Source organism: Sturnira hondurensis, unplaced genomic scaffold (genome assembly GCF_014824575.4).
Source record: "Sturnira hondurensis isolate 20B ecotype Veracruz unplaced genomic scaffold, ASM1482457v3 Scaffold0000648, whole genome shotgun sequence".
In the NCBI taxonomy this organism is placed as follows: domain Eukaryota; kingdom Metazoa; phylum Chordata; class Mammalia; order Chiroptera; family Phyllostomidae; genus Sturnira; species Sturnira hondurensis.
In genome coordinates, this window is record NW_028073279.1 from 9,232,700 (window position 1) to 9,251,067 (window position 18,368).

The 18,368-nt window shown below is 41.0% G+C and overlaps 2 protein-coding genes across 4 annotated transcripts in view; one reads left to right on the forward strand and one right to left on the reverse strand.

The window, feature by feature from the left end:
* The window catches only part of JAK1 (Janus kinase 1), a 126,461-nt gene extending 119,521 nt beyond the window's left edge, over nt 1-6,940 (forward strand). Inside the window, exons 20-25 of the mRNA XM_037043351.1 lie at nt 725-917; nt 1,613-1,737; nt 2,110-2,282; nt 3,743-3,860; nt 4,512-4,622; nt 5,466-6,940. Of these exons, the coding sequence (XP_036899246.1) occupies nt 725-917; nt 1,613-1,737; nt 2,110-2,282; nt 3,743-3,860; nt 4,512-4,622; nt 5,466-5,561 (816 nt within the window). The 3' untranslated portion in view covers nt 5,562-6,940. The remainder of the gene's footprint in view (nt 1-724; nt 918-1,612; nt 1,738-2,109; nt 2,283-3,742; nt 3,861-4,511; nt 4,623-5,465) is intronic.
* A 147-nt stretch (nt 6,941-7,087) lies between these two features.
* RAVER2 (ribonucleoprotein, PTB binding 2) overlaps nt 7,088-18,368 on the reverse strand; it is a 108,534-nt gene continuing 97,253 nt past the window's right edge. For all 3 annotated transcript variants that reach the window (XM_037043360.1, XM_037043361.1, XM_037043358.1), the window contains exon 12: nt 7,088-9,271. In XM_037043360.1, the coding sequence (XP_036899255.1) occupies nt 9,125-9,271 (147 nt within the window). In that variant the 3' untranslated portion in view covers nt 7,088-9,124. The remainder of the gene's footprint in view (nt 9,272-18,368) is intronic.

Genomic DNA, 18,368 nt, shown 5'->3' on the forward strand with positions numbered 1-18,368 from the left:
CAGATGAACCTTCTCACCAGTAGTGTGTAAGGGCTCCCTTTTGTCGTCCTTACCTGCACCTGGCGTTTGTCTTGATGACGACGGCCACTCCGGCAGATGTGAAGTCACAGCTCATTGTGGGCGTTATTTGTACCTCCTGTGACATTTAACATCTTGTCATGTTCCTGTTAGCCATTTTGCTGTCCTCTTTGGAAAGTATTTAATTCTTTTGCCTGTTTTCTAATCAAGTTGTTCAGTTTTATTTTTTTCAATCGTGTAAGTTAAGTTCTTTATGTGTTTTTGGGTATTGAACTCTTATCCAATATATGGTTTGCAAACATTTCTCCCATTCAGTAGGCTGCCTTTTCATTTAGTTAATTGTTTCTTTTGCTGTGCAGAAGCTTTTGAGTTTGATGCCCCATTTGTTGATTTTTGTCTTTGTAGTTTGGGCTTTTGATGTCATGTACAGAAAATTATTGATGTGCTTCTTCCCTGTGTTTTCTTCTGGGAGTTGTATGGTATCAGGTCTTAGGTTGAAGTCTTACCTGTTTTGAGTTCATTTCTCTGACTGCTGTGAGATAGGGTCTGATTTTACTGTTCTGCACATGTCTGCAGTCTTCCCAGCACCATTTGTTGGACAGACATCCTTTCCCCACTGGGTCTTCTTGAGGCCATGGCGCCTCATCTTCTGTGTTCCTGCTGGCCTTGGGGGCTCCTCTATTCACAGCTGCATCTTTCCCTCCAGGGCCACTTTGGGAAGGTTGAACTCTGCCGGTATGACCCCGAAGGGGACAATACAGGGGAGCAAGTGGCTGTCAAATCTCTGAAGCCTGAGAGTGGAGGTAACCATATAGCTGATCTGAAGAAGGAAATCGAAATCTTACGGAACCTGTATCATGAGAACATTGTAAAGTACAAAGGCATCTGCACAGAAGATGGTATGTTGTGCCAAGGAGGGTGGTGGTAAAGACAAGCGGGGTCATAAGGGCCAGTACTGCACTGGCAGTGCCTGTGGCTTTATCTGGACACCCTGAGTGTGTGCTAGCTCATGGCCTGCATGAGCTCTAGGACTTTTAAGTCCTATGCACTGTGACACCCTCAGCAGCTGCAGAGTTCCCAGGGAAGCTGCTCAGCCTCCTGCTCAGCCAGGGGCTGATTCCAGCATTGTCTCCCCAGGCGGTTCATATATCCACACTGGGGACTGATCTTCACCCATCCACATACTGGCACCTGGGGCACATGGGCCACATCAAACTGATAGCCACCCCTCCCCAGTCTTTGTTTTCTAGTTGTCTGAATCAAGGTGTCTAACAAGTGTATCTATGTGAAAGCCAGCACAGGACTCCTGTATTGTACTTTAAAATTGATAGTGAAATGACATACAAACTGTATTATCTCAGTGAATGCTGATGACTCTGGGGTAGGTACACAGGTGTGACTGTCCCTGTTTACTGCTGAGGGTCCAGAGGCTCTGCAGCTTGAGAGATTGAATGACTTGCATGTCATTCACAGGTGGTGCTGAAATTAGTTCAGGTCCTGTTTCTCTAGATGCTGTGCCTTCCACTCTCCCATAGTTCCTTCCTTGGCAACCCTGTACTGATGGGTTTTTTGTTTGTTTGTTTTTTAAATACAGGAGGAAATGGTATCAAGCTTATCATGGAATTTCTGCCTTCAGGAAGCCTTAAGGAATATCTTCCAAAGAATAAGAACAAAATTAACCTCAAACAGCAGTTAAAATATGCCGTTCAGATTTGTAAGGTAAAAATAAGTAATAAAAAAGCATGTTAAAGATGAAAAAATCAGGCACTCAGCCCTGGATAAATAGTTTGTATTTAGACTTTCCAATAATTATACTGAGTTAAGTTTGCTCTACATGATTTGAACGAACAATTAGCTTCTACTAAAAAACTGAACTGATTGGTTATGTATAGCTGATTTAATGTGTTTTTCTTTGAATCAGGCTGGTCTCACTATTTTTGCCTAAAGTAAAAACCAAAAGAAAAAGTCAGTGATATGTAAGATGAAATGACACTGTAATTTCATTATAGTTTTTTTGCTATGAAGTGATAAGCAAAGTACAATTTGCACTGACCTTCAGCAATACACTCTGCCTTTACTTCTCTCCTTTAGGGGATGGACTATTTGGGTTCACGACAGTACGTCCACCGGGACTTAGCAGCAAGGAATGTCCTTGTTGAGAGTGAGCACCAGGTGAAAATTGGAGACTTTGGTTTAACCAAAGCAATTGAAACCGACAAGGAGTACTACACCGTCAAGGACGACCGGGACAGCCCTGTGTTTTGGTAACAATCGGAGTTTGATTTCATCAGTGTTTCATAGGGCTTCTCTGTTCCATAGGGTCAGAAAGAACTTAGAACATTTGGAATCAATTAATCTTTGCTTTCAAGAAATAGCTTTTGGGCTGTGTTTACAGAAAGCAGCCCACAGAGAAATGCCTGCGCTTTGTATGACACCATCTTCCAAGGAGTAATCTGACAGCTTCCCATCTTGAGCCTCCCAGGAGAGGGCATTTCTCCAGCAGTTCTCAGAACTGCTAGCCCCTGGAGTAGGCACGTCCACACAGAGGCAGGGCAGGCAAGAGAAGGGGGAAGCAGTGAGGTGACGAAGCAGGCACAGAACAGATGCAAGGAGATCCTGGACAGAGTGGAGCTAAATCCAGGGGAAATCTGCCCATCCTCTCCATTACCCAGGTCAGAATGTCACGCTCGGACTTCCACTTCCGTCTGCCGGGAACACTGTCCAGGAGAGAAGTTGTTAAGAGTCCACCCCATACTCTATTACCCCCATAAAACTTATCACACCTGGGAGGTACATCCTACAGACACACAAACACAGAGCTCTCCCACCCACAAAGGCCAAACCATTCATTCATTCATTCATTCATTGAACATGTATGTGTCAAGACACAAACAAGCAGACTGAATTTAATGGGTGAGACAGCTAATTTTGTGATACCGTAAGTAGAGGGGGCTTCAAGACTTGGGTTTCTGGAAGTCCTAACTATAAAACCTTAAAAGTTCCACAGGGCTTTGTAAAGCCATTAGAAGGAGGCTTACATGACTCACAGGATGAGGCAAGAGCAGTGGCTGTCCAGGAACCGACATCATCCCAAGGGTGGCTAGACTGTGAGGCAGGAGGTGTCTCGGGGGGTGGGCTAAAGCAGAATGCTGGTAGCAGAGTTGCAGAGCTTGGGCATGGTCCCAAGAGCTTTGGGTCACCCCTGGGGAGGAGGGGTGTTAGGATGGGGGCTTTTTTAAAAAAAGATCACTGTGGAATGGAGAGTAGTAAAGGTTGGAGCCATAGTCTTGATTGGGCTGGAGCCAGTGATGGTGTGAAGTAGGACAGTGATGGGGACTTTAGGAGGTGAGTAGGTTTGAGAAGTATTTAGGAAATCGGATTTGGGGAACCCTCAGTTGCTGGCTTAGGCACTTGGGTATCGTTCATCAGAACTACTGACACTGGAAGAGGACTGGGCAGGGGGTCCCTGCTGACTCATTCTGAGCGTGCAGGCAAATACAGTCTGGGGCCTGTGGTCACGTGCGGCTGCTTCCTCCACATAGAGAGCACAAATCACCTTACTGTTGTTCTGGCAGCCTCTAGTGATTGACACGTACTTTACATGTCTTCGAATTCTAAATTCCAAGAAAAATCACAGGTGGTTTTTCTAAGTTACTCTGTAAGGTATTTGTTGGAATATCCTTCCCAAGAATTGGGAGTTTTATGTTTGTCCATTCTTTTTTAGGTATGCTCCGGAGTGTTTAATTCAGTGTAAGTTTTACATTGCCTCTGATGTCTGGTCCTTCGGAGTGACTCTGCACGAGCTGCTTACGTACTGTGATTCAGACTCCAGTCCCATGGCAGTAAGTTGTACTTGTCTTCATTTGAACCTAGCACCCGTTGCATCTGAACATCCTCTGCTTTGTAAGTTTTGTCCTTAAATAGAATCAACCCGGTGTGTTATAATGAAAAGGAAAAGTGTGTTGCTTTTCATTTAACTTTGTTTGTTACTTGACACGTACTTGTGGCTCTTTCGAGTCTTGGTAAGAAAACCCTTTCTTTTTATTTTTTAATCCTCACCTGAAGATGTTTTTACTTATTTTTAGAGAGAGAAACACTGATCAGTTGCCTCCCGGATGCGCCCTGACCGGGAATTGAACCCACAACCTTTGGGTTTCCAGGATAACTGCTCTAACCAACTGAGCCACCTGGCCAGGGTGACAACCCTGATGTCCAAGGGTCTATAACTGTGTGAAGCAGCACTGGGTATGACCCCTGTCTGCACCTCCTGTGTTCCTGAATGTGGTCACGCTCCCTGGAAAAAGCTCCTCCATCAGAGGAGTGGTTGGTTGGTCCCCGCTGACTGGCAGGAGCTGAAAAGGATTCTGGACTTATTTCAAGTTACTAAGGAAAAAAGTTGTTTTAATTTCCAGTTAATTCTAGTAATTTCACCTTAATCTATTTGTGTTTATATAAATATGTGCAAAGTAAAACTTTTTTTTTATTTCACATAGTTGTTCCTGAAAATGATAGGCCCCACCCACGGCCAGATGACAGTAACAAGACTTGTGAATACATTAAAAGAAGGGAAACGTTTGCCTTGTCCACCTAACTGTCCAGATGAGGTATTTGTGGGTTGGGCCACTTCATAGTCATAAAGCTCAATTTTTATTATGTTCTCACAGCTTGAGTTATCCAGCAAACAGATGGGGGTGGGAAGGGCAGGAAGGAGTAGAAAATTCCTTTAAAATCATTTTCCAAAGCTGCATTTCAGATATTTGAGAAATCATCTTTCGGCCACATGACAGCCACAAATTATGTTCAAAGTAAGGATTCCCTCCAAAAGTAGTCTCACCACCCAAAGTACCCCAAAGGAGCATATTCTGCTATAGCCTGGTTGTGAGTTCATCCCACGTATTAATAGCATTTATGAAATTCAGTTTATTCTAAAGTGAATTGAATTTAGTGTAGAAATTTAGAGCCTAAAGTGAGATACAACTTTACCCTTAAATTGGTTTATGGTATTAATGACCTGAATTTTTAAAAGGTTATTTAACCCATGAGCTTCATCAATGTTAAAATATTTGTGAACTAGTTATGACATTATATTTTAAATTATTCTAATACTCTATTATCTGGCTTTAAGCCATTTACGTTTCTAAAATTTTCTTAGTCTCAATGTATCTAATTTTTTTTTAAGATTTTATTTATCTTTAGAGGGGAAGGAGAGAGGGAGAGAAACATCAATGTATGGTTGCCTTTTGTGTGTCCCCTGCTGGTAGTTAGCCTGCAAGGAACCGGCCTGCAACCCAGGCATGTGCCCTGACTGGGAATCGAACCGCGATCGTCTGGTTCGCAGGCCCGCGCTCAATCCACTGAGCTACGCCAGCCAGGGCTCAATGTATCTAATTTTTTATAAAGCTCCCAAAGCTAACAACATTTTACTATTACTATTTTTCTTTTTACAGGTTTATCAACTTATGAGAAAATGCTGGGAATTCCAACCATCTAACCGGACAACCTTTCAGAACCTCATTGAAGGATTTGAAGCACTTTTAAAATAAGGAGCATGAATAACATTTAAAACACAGTGTATCAAGGCCTCCCCTTCACCCCCAAAATACCCAAGCCCTTTAAAATAATTTTAATGGAAAAACTGTTTTCTGTGTAAAGATACTTGGGTACGTATCCGTGTATAAGGCACACTGCGGTGCTTAACGCGTGTAAGTACTTCCTCTTTATTTGTTACTGGTGCCAAATTTAACAACAACCAAAATGTTAGTGCTCTTCCTTTTGCAAAGGCTGTGCCACCATCCCGGCTGGCTAGTTCACCATCACGACTGCTCACCAGAATGGGATTTTTCAGAACTTCAACAAGATTGCTTTCTCCCACCTGCCAGATGATTTTAAGTGTTCTCTGGCACGTAAGTCAAAGGTTAATGGACGTAGTTGATACTCTAACATGCCCTGAAACTTCATCAAGCATTCTTGAAATATTAGATACCAGTTAGCATACTGTTGTTTCTATACAAAGCTGAGTGTATTCCTCTCACCAGTAGGACTTTGAGTTGTTTCTTCAGTGGCTTGCTCCTGTCCCCTTGGGTGACCTGTGGTACCCTTTTTTTTGAGAGAGAGAGAACTGGTTATACCTAGGGGGACAGCTGTGGAATTGATCTTTGCTGCATGATGTTCATTCTTGAGAACTAAGCTGATGCCCGTGCTTTCCTAAACGGTGTACCTTTAATCAGATTTGATTCCAAGAACATGGATGCTACTATACATGCTTTTAAGAAATGTCAACATGTATATCCTTTTATAAGCCTACCACTCACGGGCGAGCTAGTCCAGCAATGGTGTCAGAGGCAGTATGCAGGCAGTCAGAGTACATGCCATAGACACTGCACTGTTCCTAGAGAGCTTCAGTACTTACTGGCCATCTCCATGAGTCGATCACTATTCTGACCATCACCCTAGGGCAGCGATTTCCAACCTTTTCATCTCATGGCGCACATGAACTAATTACTAAAACTCTATAGCACACCAAAAAATGTCTTTTTTGCCTATCTGACTAAAAAATTGCATATAATTTTGATTCATTCACACTGGATAGCTGCTTTTGTGTTGGCCGTTGTAATTTCTGTGTTTGACAATCTAAGGGGAAAGAGGTCAGTACCCCTAAGGGATTGCATGCTTTAAAAATTCTTTTCAACTGGTTGAAAATCGCTGCCCTATGGCATAAAACTTGAAAGAAAAGATCTTGCTAGCAGCACCATGGAGTCCAGATCCACTAGACAGTTTGCTTGGGGGTAGCTGGTAATCAAAGATGTCCGCTCTGTGATTCAGTGTGAACCATGCGATCTTCATGACCAAGCGTCTGAAAAACCGTTGATGCTGTCTAGCACCTGTGTTTGACATCATTATTTTTCACCTTTTGAGCCTGAAAGAGTTCTAAATTGATTCAATGGCAACAGTAAACTTGCCATTGAAATCTGTTCGCTAACCCTACATCATCAACGTGTCTGTGTGTCAAACCTGTGGCCACTCTGTATGCACTTTGTTTACTCTTTATACAAATAAATATACAATAGACTTCACGTGCATATGCCTTTTAATATTAAGATTCCATTTTCAAAGCATTTCAAACAATTTGTTTACTTAGAAAAATAACAATATAGACTTTGTGAGGGTTGGTAATGGTCCGTATCACTAACAACAATTGATTTGCACTTATCTGTTATGTCCAATGACAATGGGGCACAGGGCGTGGCAGGTCCACATGGGCTGTAATTGAAAACAGCTTTTCTTTCACCTCTTCCCACTTTCACTTTGCAGCTTAGTAGAATCACAGAGGTGTGACTAAGCAATGAAGAAGCTTAATGCAGCCAGAAAATAGGAAGAAGTGCAGAACTTGAATACTCCATTACTCATCTGCTGAGTCATAAATGAGCCATGCCTACCCTGATCAGTTGCTTGTAGGAAGTACACTTCTTAGAAATGGCCTTAGTCTAGTTTTCTAGCTGTCATTTCCCAAAAGAGGTTAATATATGCAATAAATTAGACCAAGTAATATTGTTTACAAATCATACAACATGTGCACCGATTTTTAACTTCATAATTAAAACAGGATACTTTTTATCTTGTTCAAAAATAATAAGTTCCCCAAATTACAAGGTATTTAACAATCCGAGTTCAAAAAGACTATGATCATTGGGACCCCCAAACTCATCATCAATTACAGTCTCATAACAAGGAACAAACTTACATATGTTTCTAGATGGCAAAAGGTTTCCCATGCATTTAATACCCAAGTCTTCAGGAAATGGGGATGTCAAAAGTTATAAACAATTTTTTAGCCTAACATACTACTAAAGAGTGAGCAACAAAGCAGAGAGTGAGGTAAAAGCTTATTAGCTTAAAATGGTTATAAATACTATTACCCCATTAAGACTCCTTCAGAAATGGCAGTACTGACTGCTTCACTGTAATATTGTAGACATAACACATTTAATGAGCAAAATAGGATCTGTTCTAGTAATTAGATCATCACTATCCTATGCCATGGAATGACACAGAAACTTATGTTCATTGCCACTTATAAATCAGCTGCAAAAGTTAAGTTCATTCATTAGGTGAAGTAAAAGGATTAGGCAATTAGTACTGTTAGATCAGGGGTTAGCAAACTCACTGTAAAGGGCCAGAGAGGAAACACATTAGATTTTGCAGGCCTGCTAGTCTCTGCCCCAACTGCGCAGCGAGCGCGGAAGCGACCTCAGACACTGTGTGTGAGCAAGCATGGCTGTGTTCCAGTAAAGCTGTGTGTGTGGGCACATCTGAAGTCCATATAATATCAAAGTCATAAAATTTTCATTTTTCTGCCGACCATTTAAAAATGTAAATAACATTCTTAGCTTGTAGTCTGTACAAAAAACAGGTGGAGAATGGAATTTAACCCCAGGGTATGGCTTGCCAACCCCTGAAATTAGATCACCAAAGCTACTTTTGTTAAAATACCTTGTTTTCTTCACAAAAGGCATAAATGGTTATTAATAACAGATTAAAAGGAAAGACTCCGTGGTAGTGTATACCTATTATATGGCTGGTGTGGGGGGAATAATTTAGTTTGCACGCAGAGCATCTATTTTTACATGACCATTGCTGCATTTTGTACTCTTACAGTTCTAAGGAGTTGTTCTAGAAATCTATAAATGAGATTACTTCTAGGGAATGTAAATAGAAATGCACATTGGCTTGCAAGAAATTCATTCTTCTAAGGCCTAGGAAACAAGACCGTTTCCTATTTATTGCTTCAAAGTTTCATATGTGGTGTTGGAATTATTCCCAGTCCTAAAACAAGGAATATTGTTAATTTCTGCAATGGACTTATTATAAGTTAATTACCACATTAAGATGCATTTAATTCTGGTGGAAAATGTCCTCAACTGATGCCTCTTCTTATTGCTACTTACTTTTTATTTGGCAATTTTGCCTGCTGCACAACGCAGTTCCTTCTGGGGAATTATAAACCCGTATTTAAAGGATATGGGTAGTATGAACGTAGTTAAGGCAGCGATGAACAGCAAAGATACTGCAAAGAACCTCACGAGGTTATATAAGGGGAGAACTTAACTCAGTACACGCGCTTCTTTTTTAAGTAGGTCTCCATGTAATACGTTCCGGTGCCCTGAGAATGTTGCTCAACAAATTCCACTGAACCGCCTTCTGGGGCAGAGATGAGATAAGATGAGCCTCGCTTTTCATTTCTTAACGATGACACCTATGAGAAAAAGAAACCATAATTAATGCCAAAATCTAAATTACAATTTGTGTATAATTCTACTTCTGATTTGGTGTAAAAGAGTAATAGGATAAATAACAAAGCTATCAAAGGATTACACAAACTTTTTTGTTAAATTAGATTTTAAAATTTCCATATCAAAATCACTTGTGGGACTTCTTCAGATTACAGGCCAGTCTCTGAGTGCCCTTTCCAACGTCAACATTTTTGGGAAAGAAAGAAAAGATACCGCCGCTGCTTCTGCTGTTTGTGTGTATTTCAATGCCTCTGAATCGGAGCACCAATACCAGTATTGGTCTCCTTCTGAGGAAGGACAGTGGCTAAGAAATTGAGTTGCACGCTAAATTAGATGTTAAGTTCATCCAGTAATTAAAGTAGCAAGAGAACTAACTAGTAGGTGTAAAAACTGGCAAAAGATGAAAACAATGAGGAATTCTAGAGAGCAATGTGAATTCAAACTTTAGTTTAAAAATCTCATGTTAAAATGGCAGACTTCCAGGCTGTGTCACAGAGATTCTGATCGGGCTGTGTTTCTGATAAGGCCATACACTGTTCCTCACAAGTAATCACAGGAATCAACACAGTGCGTAGGACTGCATGGCACAACCCTGTGAGTCCCTCATCCCTCTTATTTTTTAGCTTTTACAAATACTACATGTGACAATCTTGCTGAAGCAGAATTATATAATTTAATATACAAGAATGCAGAAATTATTCTATAGGGAAAGCTTCCAGCAATGCAGAGGAGCATGACAATGGTCACAATTTTAAAAATGGGGGACAGATGATGAGCTTGCAACAACTTACAGATCAAGTTCTCATTCATGGTAAGGAGGGGCACAGGGAGGAGCTGACCAACATAGTGACGGAAGCAGCTACTGACTGCCCTCCTTCCACGGACTCACCAAATGTATGGCTACACATGGAACAAGTCCCTCTGTGAGATCCAGAAACTCGCTGAACTAACACTACACACAGGACTAAGAAAAAGCCCACCCAGTATTTTCAGCCCGAGGAAAGGCTGAGCTAGACTTGCCATAAATCCCACCCCAACACAGCACTGTGCAGCTGGGATTGAACCCCGACCTTCTAGTTCTGAGGAGTGAAGGGTTTAGACTTCACATCTAGTGCCTCAACTTTTAAGGTTTCCCCTACTGGAGTGATGGGCTCCCAAAACACCTAGCTCTGAAGTCCAGCAGGCTGGGATCCACAAGACACAGCAAACAAGCAATTCTTCATGGGTGTACAAGCAATCGTGGTGCCCTTCCTCTCAAGGCTCAACATGGGGGCACCAAGCAACTCGCTCATCCCCCAAGTCTTTCCCTGAAAGAGGTTTATTTCTGTGCCTTAAAAGCTACCGTCTGAGGGCCAGGCTTCTCATCTAGGAGGCCCTGCAGGCTAGCTGTGATTTTCCCTAGAGACCACATCTTCCACTTCCTCCAGTCCACCACTCCAAGTCACGAGTGACTCTATGGGAGGCACTTGTACACACATCTGTGCCTGAGCTTTTACAGCTGCCACCCAAGGGATGCTCGCAGAGCACCCAGCCTGGAGAGCCGGTGGGCCTTCATCCATGAGTCCCACAGGACTGTAACAATTTCTGATGGGCACAGGAGCAATCTTCCCCTTAGCCCCACCCCAGTGTCAGACACCTGGGCCCAGCACAGAGACCAGGCAAAAATGCTCATCTCCATTTCTCCCTGGAAAGGGCCACTACATAACTTCCCAGCTGCTGCCTGAGGAGCAAGAGAAGGAACAAAGGAAACGTAAAAGTATTAGAAAACAACAAAATGGCAATAAATACGTATCAATAATTGTATGTAAATGGATTAAATTCGCCAATCAAAAGACAGAGAGTGGCTGAATGGATTTAAAAAACAAGGCCCATCTATATTGTTCCACATAAGAAAGACTCCAGATCTTAGGACACAGACTGGAAGTGAAGGAGTGGAAAAGTCTTCCATGCCACTGGAAACCGAAAGGAAGTTGAAGCAACTACACACACGTCAGACACAGCAGACTTTAGACAAGTTGAATAAGACATACAGGAAGTTGTTAATGATAAAAAAGTCAATCTAATAAGCACTTCCAATGTTTATAAATATTTATGCATCCAGCATAGGAGTGTCTACATACATAAGGCAAAAATTAACAGACTTAAAGGGGGAAATAAATGATACTGGCAGGGACCTTTAACGCCCGTATTTCATTTCTGCATACATCATCCAGACGGAAAATAAAAAGGAAACTGGCCTTAAACTTCTGTGTGTACGGAACAGTCTCCAAGACTGATTATATGTTAGGCCATGAAATAAGTCTCAATAAGTTTAGCAAGATGTATGTCATATAACCATCGTTTCTGACCACAATGGTATGACAATTACAGGAAGAAAACTGGAAGTTCACAAATACATGGAAGGAAAGAACATGCCCCTGAACTACCAATAGGGCAAAGGAGAAACTGAAATTTAAAAATACCTGTGACAAGTGCAGATGGAAACACAGCATACCAAAACTTAGGGACACAAAAGCAGTTAAAAAAAAAAGTGCACAGTGATAAATGCTTACATTATGAAACAAGACACATCTCACATAAACAACCTTAACTTTACACTTTAGGGAACACTAAAAACCAACCAACAAGTCCAGAGTTACTGGATGGAAGAAAGTAAAGATCAGAGCAGAAGTAAATAAAATAGAGACAAAAAAGACAATGAAAAGATTCAATTCAAAGATTCAGTTCAATCAAAAGATTCAAGCTGGTTCTCTGAAAAGAGAAAACAGACAAACTTTTAGCTAGACTCACCAAAAAAAAAAGGATTCAAAATCAGAAATGAAGAAGACATTACAAGTGACGCAAGAGAAAGGATCATAACAGAGTACTATTGACAATTATATGCCAACAAAATGGACAGCCTAGAAGAAATGGGTAAGTTCCTAGAAACAACCTACCAAGACTGAATCATGGAGAGAAAATATGAACAGACTGATTACAAGGAAGAGACTAACTCAGTCACCAAAAACCTGCCAACAAACCAAAGTCCAGGACGAGCTGACTTCGCTGATAAATTCTACCAAACATTTATCTTTAGAGGGGAAGGGAAGGACAGAGGGGGAGAAGTATCAATGTATCGTTGCCTCCTGTGTATCCCCTGCTGGGACCTGGCCTGCAACCCAGGCGTGTGCCCTGACTGGGAATTGAACCACGATCCTCTGGTTCGCAGGCCTGCGCTCAATCCACTGAGCTACACCAGCCAGGGCCAAATTCTACCAAACATTTAAAGAAGAACTGATACCAATCCTTCTAAAACTCTTCCAAAAAACAGACGAGGCTGCACTTCATTTTATGAGGTCAGCACCGTACCAAAACCAGACAAGGACATTAAAAGAAAAGGCAATACATAACAAGCCATACACCATAATCACGTGGGGTTTATTCCAGGGGCACAAGAATGTTCAATATTCACAACTCAATGTGATGCACCCCATTAACAAAATGAAAATGACAATCATCTCAATAGGTGCAGAAAGAGCATTTGAGAAAAATTCAGCATGCTTTCTCAACAAAGTGGCTATAGAGGGAATGTGCCTCAACATGATACGTAGGCCGTATGTGACAAGCTCTCAGATAACATCTTGCTCAACAGTGAAAAGCTGAAGGCTTTTCTTCTAACATTAGGAACAAAACACAGATGCCCATTTTGCCACTTTGATTCAAACTAGTTTTGGAAGCCATAGCCAGAGCACTTAAGCAAGAAAAAGAAATAAAAGGCATCCAAACTGTCACTATTTGGCATGATATTATATAAAGAAACCCCTAAATACTTCACCAATAAACTTAAATGATTTCAGTAAAGTTACAAGATACTAAGTATATGAAAATTAGTTGCTTTTCTATACACTAATAATGACAGAAAAAGAAATTAAGAAAATCCCATTTACAATACCATTAAGAATAAAAAATACAGGAATAAATTTGATTCAGGAGATGAAAATCTACCCTGAAAAGTACAAATATAAAAACTAAAGAAGACACAAATAAATGAAAAGACAGTCTGTATTCCTAGACTGAAAGAACATTATTACAATGTCCATGCTATTTATTCTACAGACTGGAATTTTCCAAAGGCATTTTTTACAGAACTAGAACAAATAATCCTAAAATGTGTATGGAACCACAAAAGACTGCAGGTAGCCAAAGCAATCTTGCAAAACAACAAATCTGGAGGTATCTCACATCTTGATTTCAGACTATAGTACAAAGCTATAGTAATCAATAGTACAAAGCTATAGTAATCAAAGCAGTATGGTATAAAAAACAGACACATAGGTCAATGGAACAGAAGGGCCAGAAATAAATCTACATATAAATGGTCAAGTAATTTATGATAAAGGAGCCAAGACTGTACATGGGTAAGGACAGTCTCTTCAATAAAAGAAAACACTGCTGGGAAGACCGAACAGCTGCATGCAAAAGAGTGAAACTGACCCAGCCGCACTGCATGCATTGACAGTAACTCAAATGGAATAAACACACAAACATAAGCCCGGAAACCATAGAACTCCTACAGAAAAACATAGGCAGTAAGCTCCTAGCCATCAGTCTTTGCAACGGTTTTTGGATTTAACACCAAAAATAAAGGCAAAAAAAGCAAAAATACAAAAGTAGGACTAAGTCAAACTAAAAAGCTTCAGCAGAGCAAAAGAAATGACCAAGAAAATGAAAAGGCAACCTATCACATGGGAGAAAATATTTACAAATCATGTATCTGATAAGGGGTTAATGCCCAAAATAGACATATACAGTTCAATAACATAGACACAGTCTGATTATATAAAGTGGGCACAGGATCTGAACAGACATTTCCCAAAGGAGACGCATGGATGACCAACATGTATTTGAAAAGGCGCTCAGCATCACTACCACGAGGGAAATGCAAATCAAAACTCCAGTGCAGTATCGCCTCACATCTGTTAGAATGACTACTATTTTTCAAAAAAGGAAGTGGGTACTGGCAAGGACGTGGAAAAGAGAGAAAAGAGATTACTTCTGTGCCCTGTTAGTGAGGGTGTCAACTGGTGCAGCCGCTGTGGAAACCAGCATGGAGTTCCTCAAAGAATTAAAAAGTAACCACAGGACCCAGCAATCCCACTTCTGGTATTGTACCCAGAGGAAACACGAAGACACGTGCATCCAGATCAGTGCAGCCCTGCGTGCAACAGGGAAGACACTGAGGTAGCTTACGCGGCCCTCAATGGATGAACGGATTTTAAAAATGTGATGGGTATATAATGAAATACCATTCTGCCATAAAAAGGAAACCTTGCTATTTGTGACAACCTGGATGGACTTGAGAGTATTTGTGCTAAGATAAGTCAAAGACAAATAGTACGTGCCCTGGCCGGGTGGCTCGGTTGGTTGGAGCGTTGTCCCACATGCCAAAAAGCTGTGGGTTTGATTCCCGGTCAGGGCAATGCCTAGGTGGCAGGTTCCATCCCTGGTCAGGGGACGTACAGGAGGCAACCAACTGATGTTTCTCACATCAATGTTTTCCTCTCTCTCCCTCTTCCTCTTTCTTTAAAATTAACAAACATATCCTCTGGTGATGATTTAAAAAAAAGACAAATACTACATGATCTCACACGTGAAATCTGAAGACCCAAAACAAAGCAAACCAAGCCCACATCGCAGAGAACAGGTTGCTGGTTGCCAGAGGTGGGGGTGGGGATGAGTGACGGCAGTCAAAAGGTACAAATTTCCAGTAGTAAGTAAGTCCTGGAAATGTAAGGCACAGCACAGTGGCTACAATCAATAATATTATACTGTATATATTGGAAAGTTGCTAAGACAGTACATGTAAAAAGTTTTCATCACAAGATAAAAATCTGACACTGTGTATGGTGGTGGATGTTAAGTAGATTTACTGTCATCATCGTTTTGCAATCTATACAAATATCAAGCCATTATGTCGTACACCTGAAACTAATATAATGTCACATGTCAATTATACCTCAATTTTAAAAAACATTCCCCCCTGGAGAAGGGCTGCCTGCAGCAAAAATGTAGGCCTAGCTACTTAGCTGGAGCCTCTTCGCCCTCAATCCTCTCCCGCTTCTCCAGCCGCTTCACGGCTGCCCCCAGCCGCCGGCGCCCTCGAGTCCGTCTGCCTTCGAGTACCTCTGCTGGTCTGCGCATCCTTCGCACGTTGCACGGCAGCTCTGACACTGTCAGACCTGCACCTTCAGGTGCAAAGAATTCCTTTTCTTACTAGCTTTCTTCCACTAATAAATGATCAGTCCATTAAAATAGCTTCATTTTGAAAAGCTACTTGTTTTATAAGCTTTCATTTATGAAAACTTCTTTTCATTTATCAAAAATAAGAGGGAAAGAAACCATAAACACCTTACTCTGGGGTCCAGAAATCTCAGTTAATTCTCTTCCCCAATTCTTCCTGCTCTTTACTCACTGGTGTTTCATATGTTAGTATTAAAGCAAAGCAACAACACAGAGTTGCCTTTTTCCATACCACCTTTTTCTTCAGAGGCCAGATAAGACATTTCTCAGATGCTTTCACTCGAAGGGATTTCCCAGATGTGCTACATTCTCAGTTAAGAACCAACTGAGACCTAGTATGAGATAAGCAAAAAACCTTCACCAAAGCAGCACAGGAAAATACCGGTAAGTAGAAGAAGTGAAAATGGGCGTCACCACAGCCCTGATGATACTGGAAGATCACTCTTCTGAGGCCTTCTACCAAAGATACCTAACTTTCACTGCCAGGACTGCTGGGTTAAGTGAGAAATGATGACAGTTAAGATTTTTGAAACAAAGCCCAGTGTTCTGGGAGAAATAAATCTGTATCAAAGAAACAACAACAAAAAAAGGAAAATAAAACTACAAAAGAGGGAAAGGGGTATAAAGTGAGCAAACACTTTCCCTTCTGCTTCACATGTGCAGGGCACAGGCTCCTGTTTTTTCACAGACACTCCACGGCCCTGAGCTGTGCTGTGGGGTTACCTAGAGGAACAGTGCCCTGCAAGAGTGCGTGTCCTAGCAGGGGAAGTAAGAAAAGCACAAACTCTGATGCTAACAGGACACCACCGTGCTGAAAGGGAAACGGAGGAGCAGTGCTAACGCTCTTTCGGAGAAGGGGAAGTGGGAGAGGGGCGTTGGAGACGTATGGACAAAGGCTTCATGGGCGAGGTCAGACATGGACATGAGGAGACTGGGTGAGGGGCTTCTGGGAGAAAGGAAACACCTGAGCAAAGGCAGGTGGCAGGACAGCATGGCACACCCATCTCTGGTCCACAAACGAGCAATAGCAGGTGAGACTGGACAGGCAGGCTGGCCTCGGTCCTGGAGAGGCTGGAGGGCCCAGTTTAGGATTACCAACAGGGACTGAACTGTTTGGTCCTGGAATACGGAAAGACTAGTAAGTGGCCGCCTGAAAAACGGGGCAATGGAGGGGAGAGGCACGAGGTGGTTTCCCCAGGCGGCTGCTGAGCATACCCATGGCATTTGTACGTGCATTTGGGCCCACACACACACATTTATGATTTTAAATTTTGGTTACAATTTTTAATGAATACACAGATGAGAACGAACCAAGTGGTGTACTTTGAAGTTCTGGGAGAAGACCTATTTCAATGGGCACTCATGCTTTAGAGTGACCGAGGGAAAGAAAAACATTGAGAGGAGCTGTCATAACCTACTCTGCGTATCTAATTTTCAGGTGGAAAGCAGATCGACCAAACAGCTGACCTGAATGTAGTACACAGGGAGACGCATATTTACGTCTCCACAAATTTAGATAGTAAATTTGATCAGGCTCATCCACCACCAGTCCAAAAAAAAAATTTCTTTATCATTAATGCTATTCTGAAAGGAATACAACCAGTTAGCATGTAGCCATGTAAATACAAAATCAAATTAGTTTTCAGAAAATTCTGCCTCAGCCGAGGCCTCCACAGTCTAACCTTTCCCCAGTGCTGTCTCCTCAGCGGAGTCGGGTTGGACAGAGAACCTGAAGGAACCACTGCCCGGTTCTTCTCGAATCTCCGACAGACAGACTGTTAATGTCCCTGTCTCAGAGTTTCCCATTCAGCTTTTTGACTTCATACCAAGAGAAACGAGAATTAACTTGATGATCTTTTTCTGCATTATTCAACACATCTCTAAAATTTTATTTAAATATAATTTTCCATTGTTAAAAATGGTTTTAAACCAACATGCTTTATTTTTAAAATATTAATAAGAAAAATTCTTTCTCATATATACATGAATATTTTCAATTTTATATTAAATTTTGCTTCTCAAATACCTGCCTTTCTTCATGTGAGTAATATTAAGTTTCAACTTTGAGCTTAATAACTTTTCCTCCAAAACAACACTTTTCAACCTGTGTGCCACAAGAATTTTTAAAACATGCCAACACCTGACTATTTAGTCAGGGGCACTGACCTCTTTCCCCTCAGACTGTCAGATAAAAAAAATAGCAACAACCAGCACAACAATAGTCGTCCATTGTGAATTAATCAAAATTATACCTATTTTTTGTCAGATAGGCAAAAATAAGATATATTTTTTGGTGTGCTGCAGAATTTTAGTAATTTATATGTGCCAGGATATAAAAAAGGTTGAAAATTGCTGCTTTAAAAGTTATTATACCACATTCAAAAAAATTAAGATTTGATCATCACCTCACTACTTTCGGTATACCAAGTTGTACAAATCATGTACCTTAAGTTTGAGTCTGTTTCATAAGCACTTCTTAAAAATCATACACATTAAAATTCTTTGAAAAATAACATGTCAGGGTGCCAAACTGTCTTCATATTTATACTGCATATTATCCTTTCATGACTTTTTTGAACACTTAAAAGACTGATTTATAAAAAGATTTTAAAGTAATGAGGGTAAGTTTAAATAAATTTCAAAAGTTTGCTTTCCTTAATTAAAACTTTTAGCAAATATTTTTTAAAGTGTTTTCCAAGTTATTGTCTAGGATTAATATAAAAATAATCTGTGGTTCCATAATTATTATTTAGAGTGGGTTTAGGTTTTTAGGAATATTTT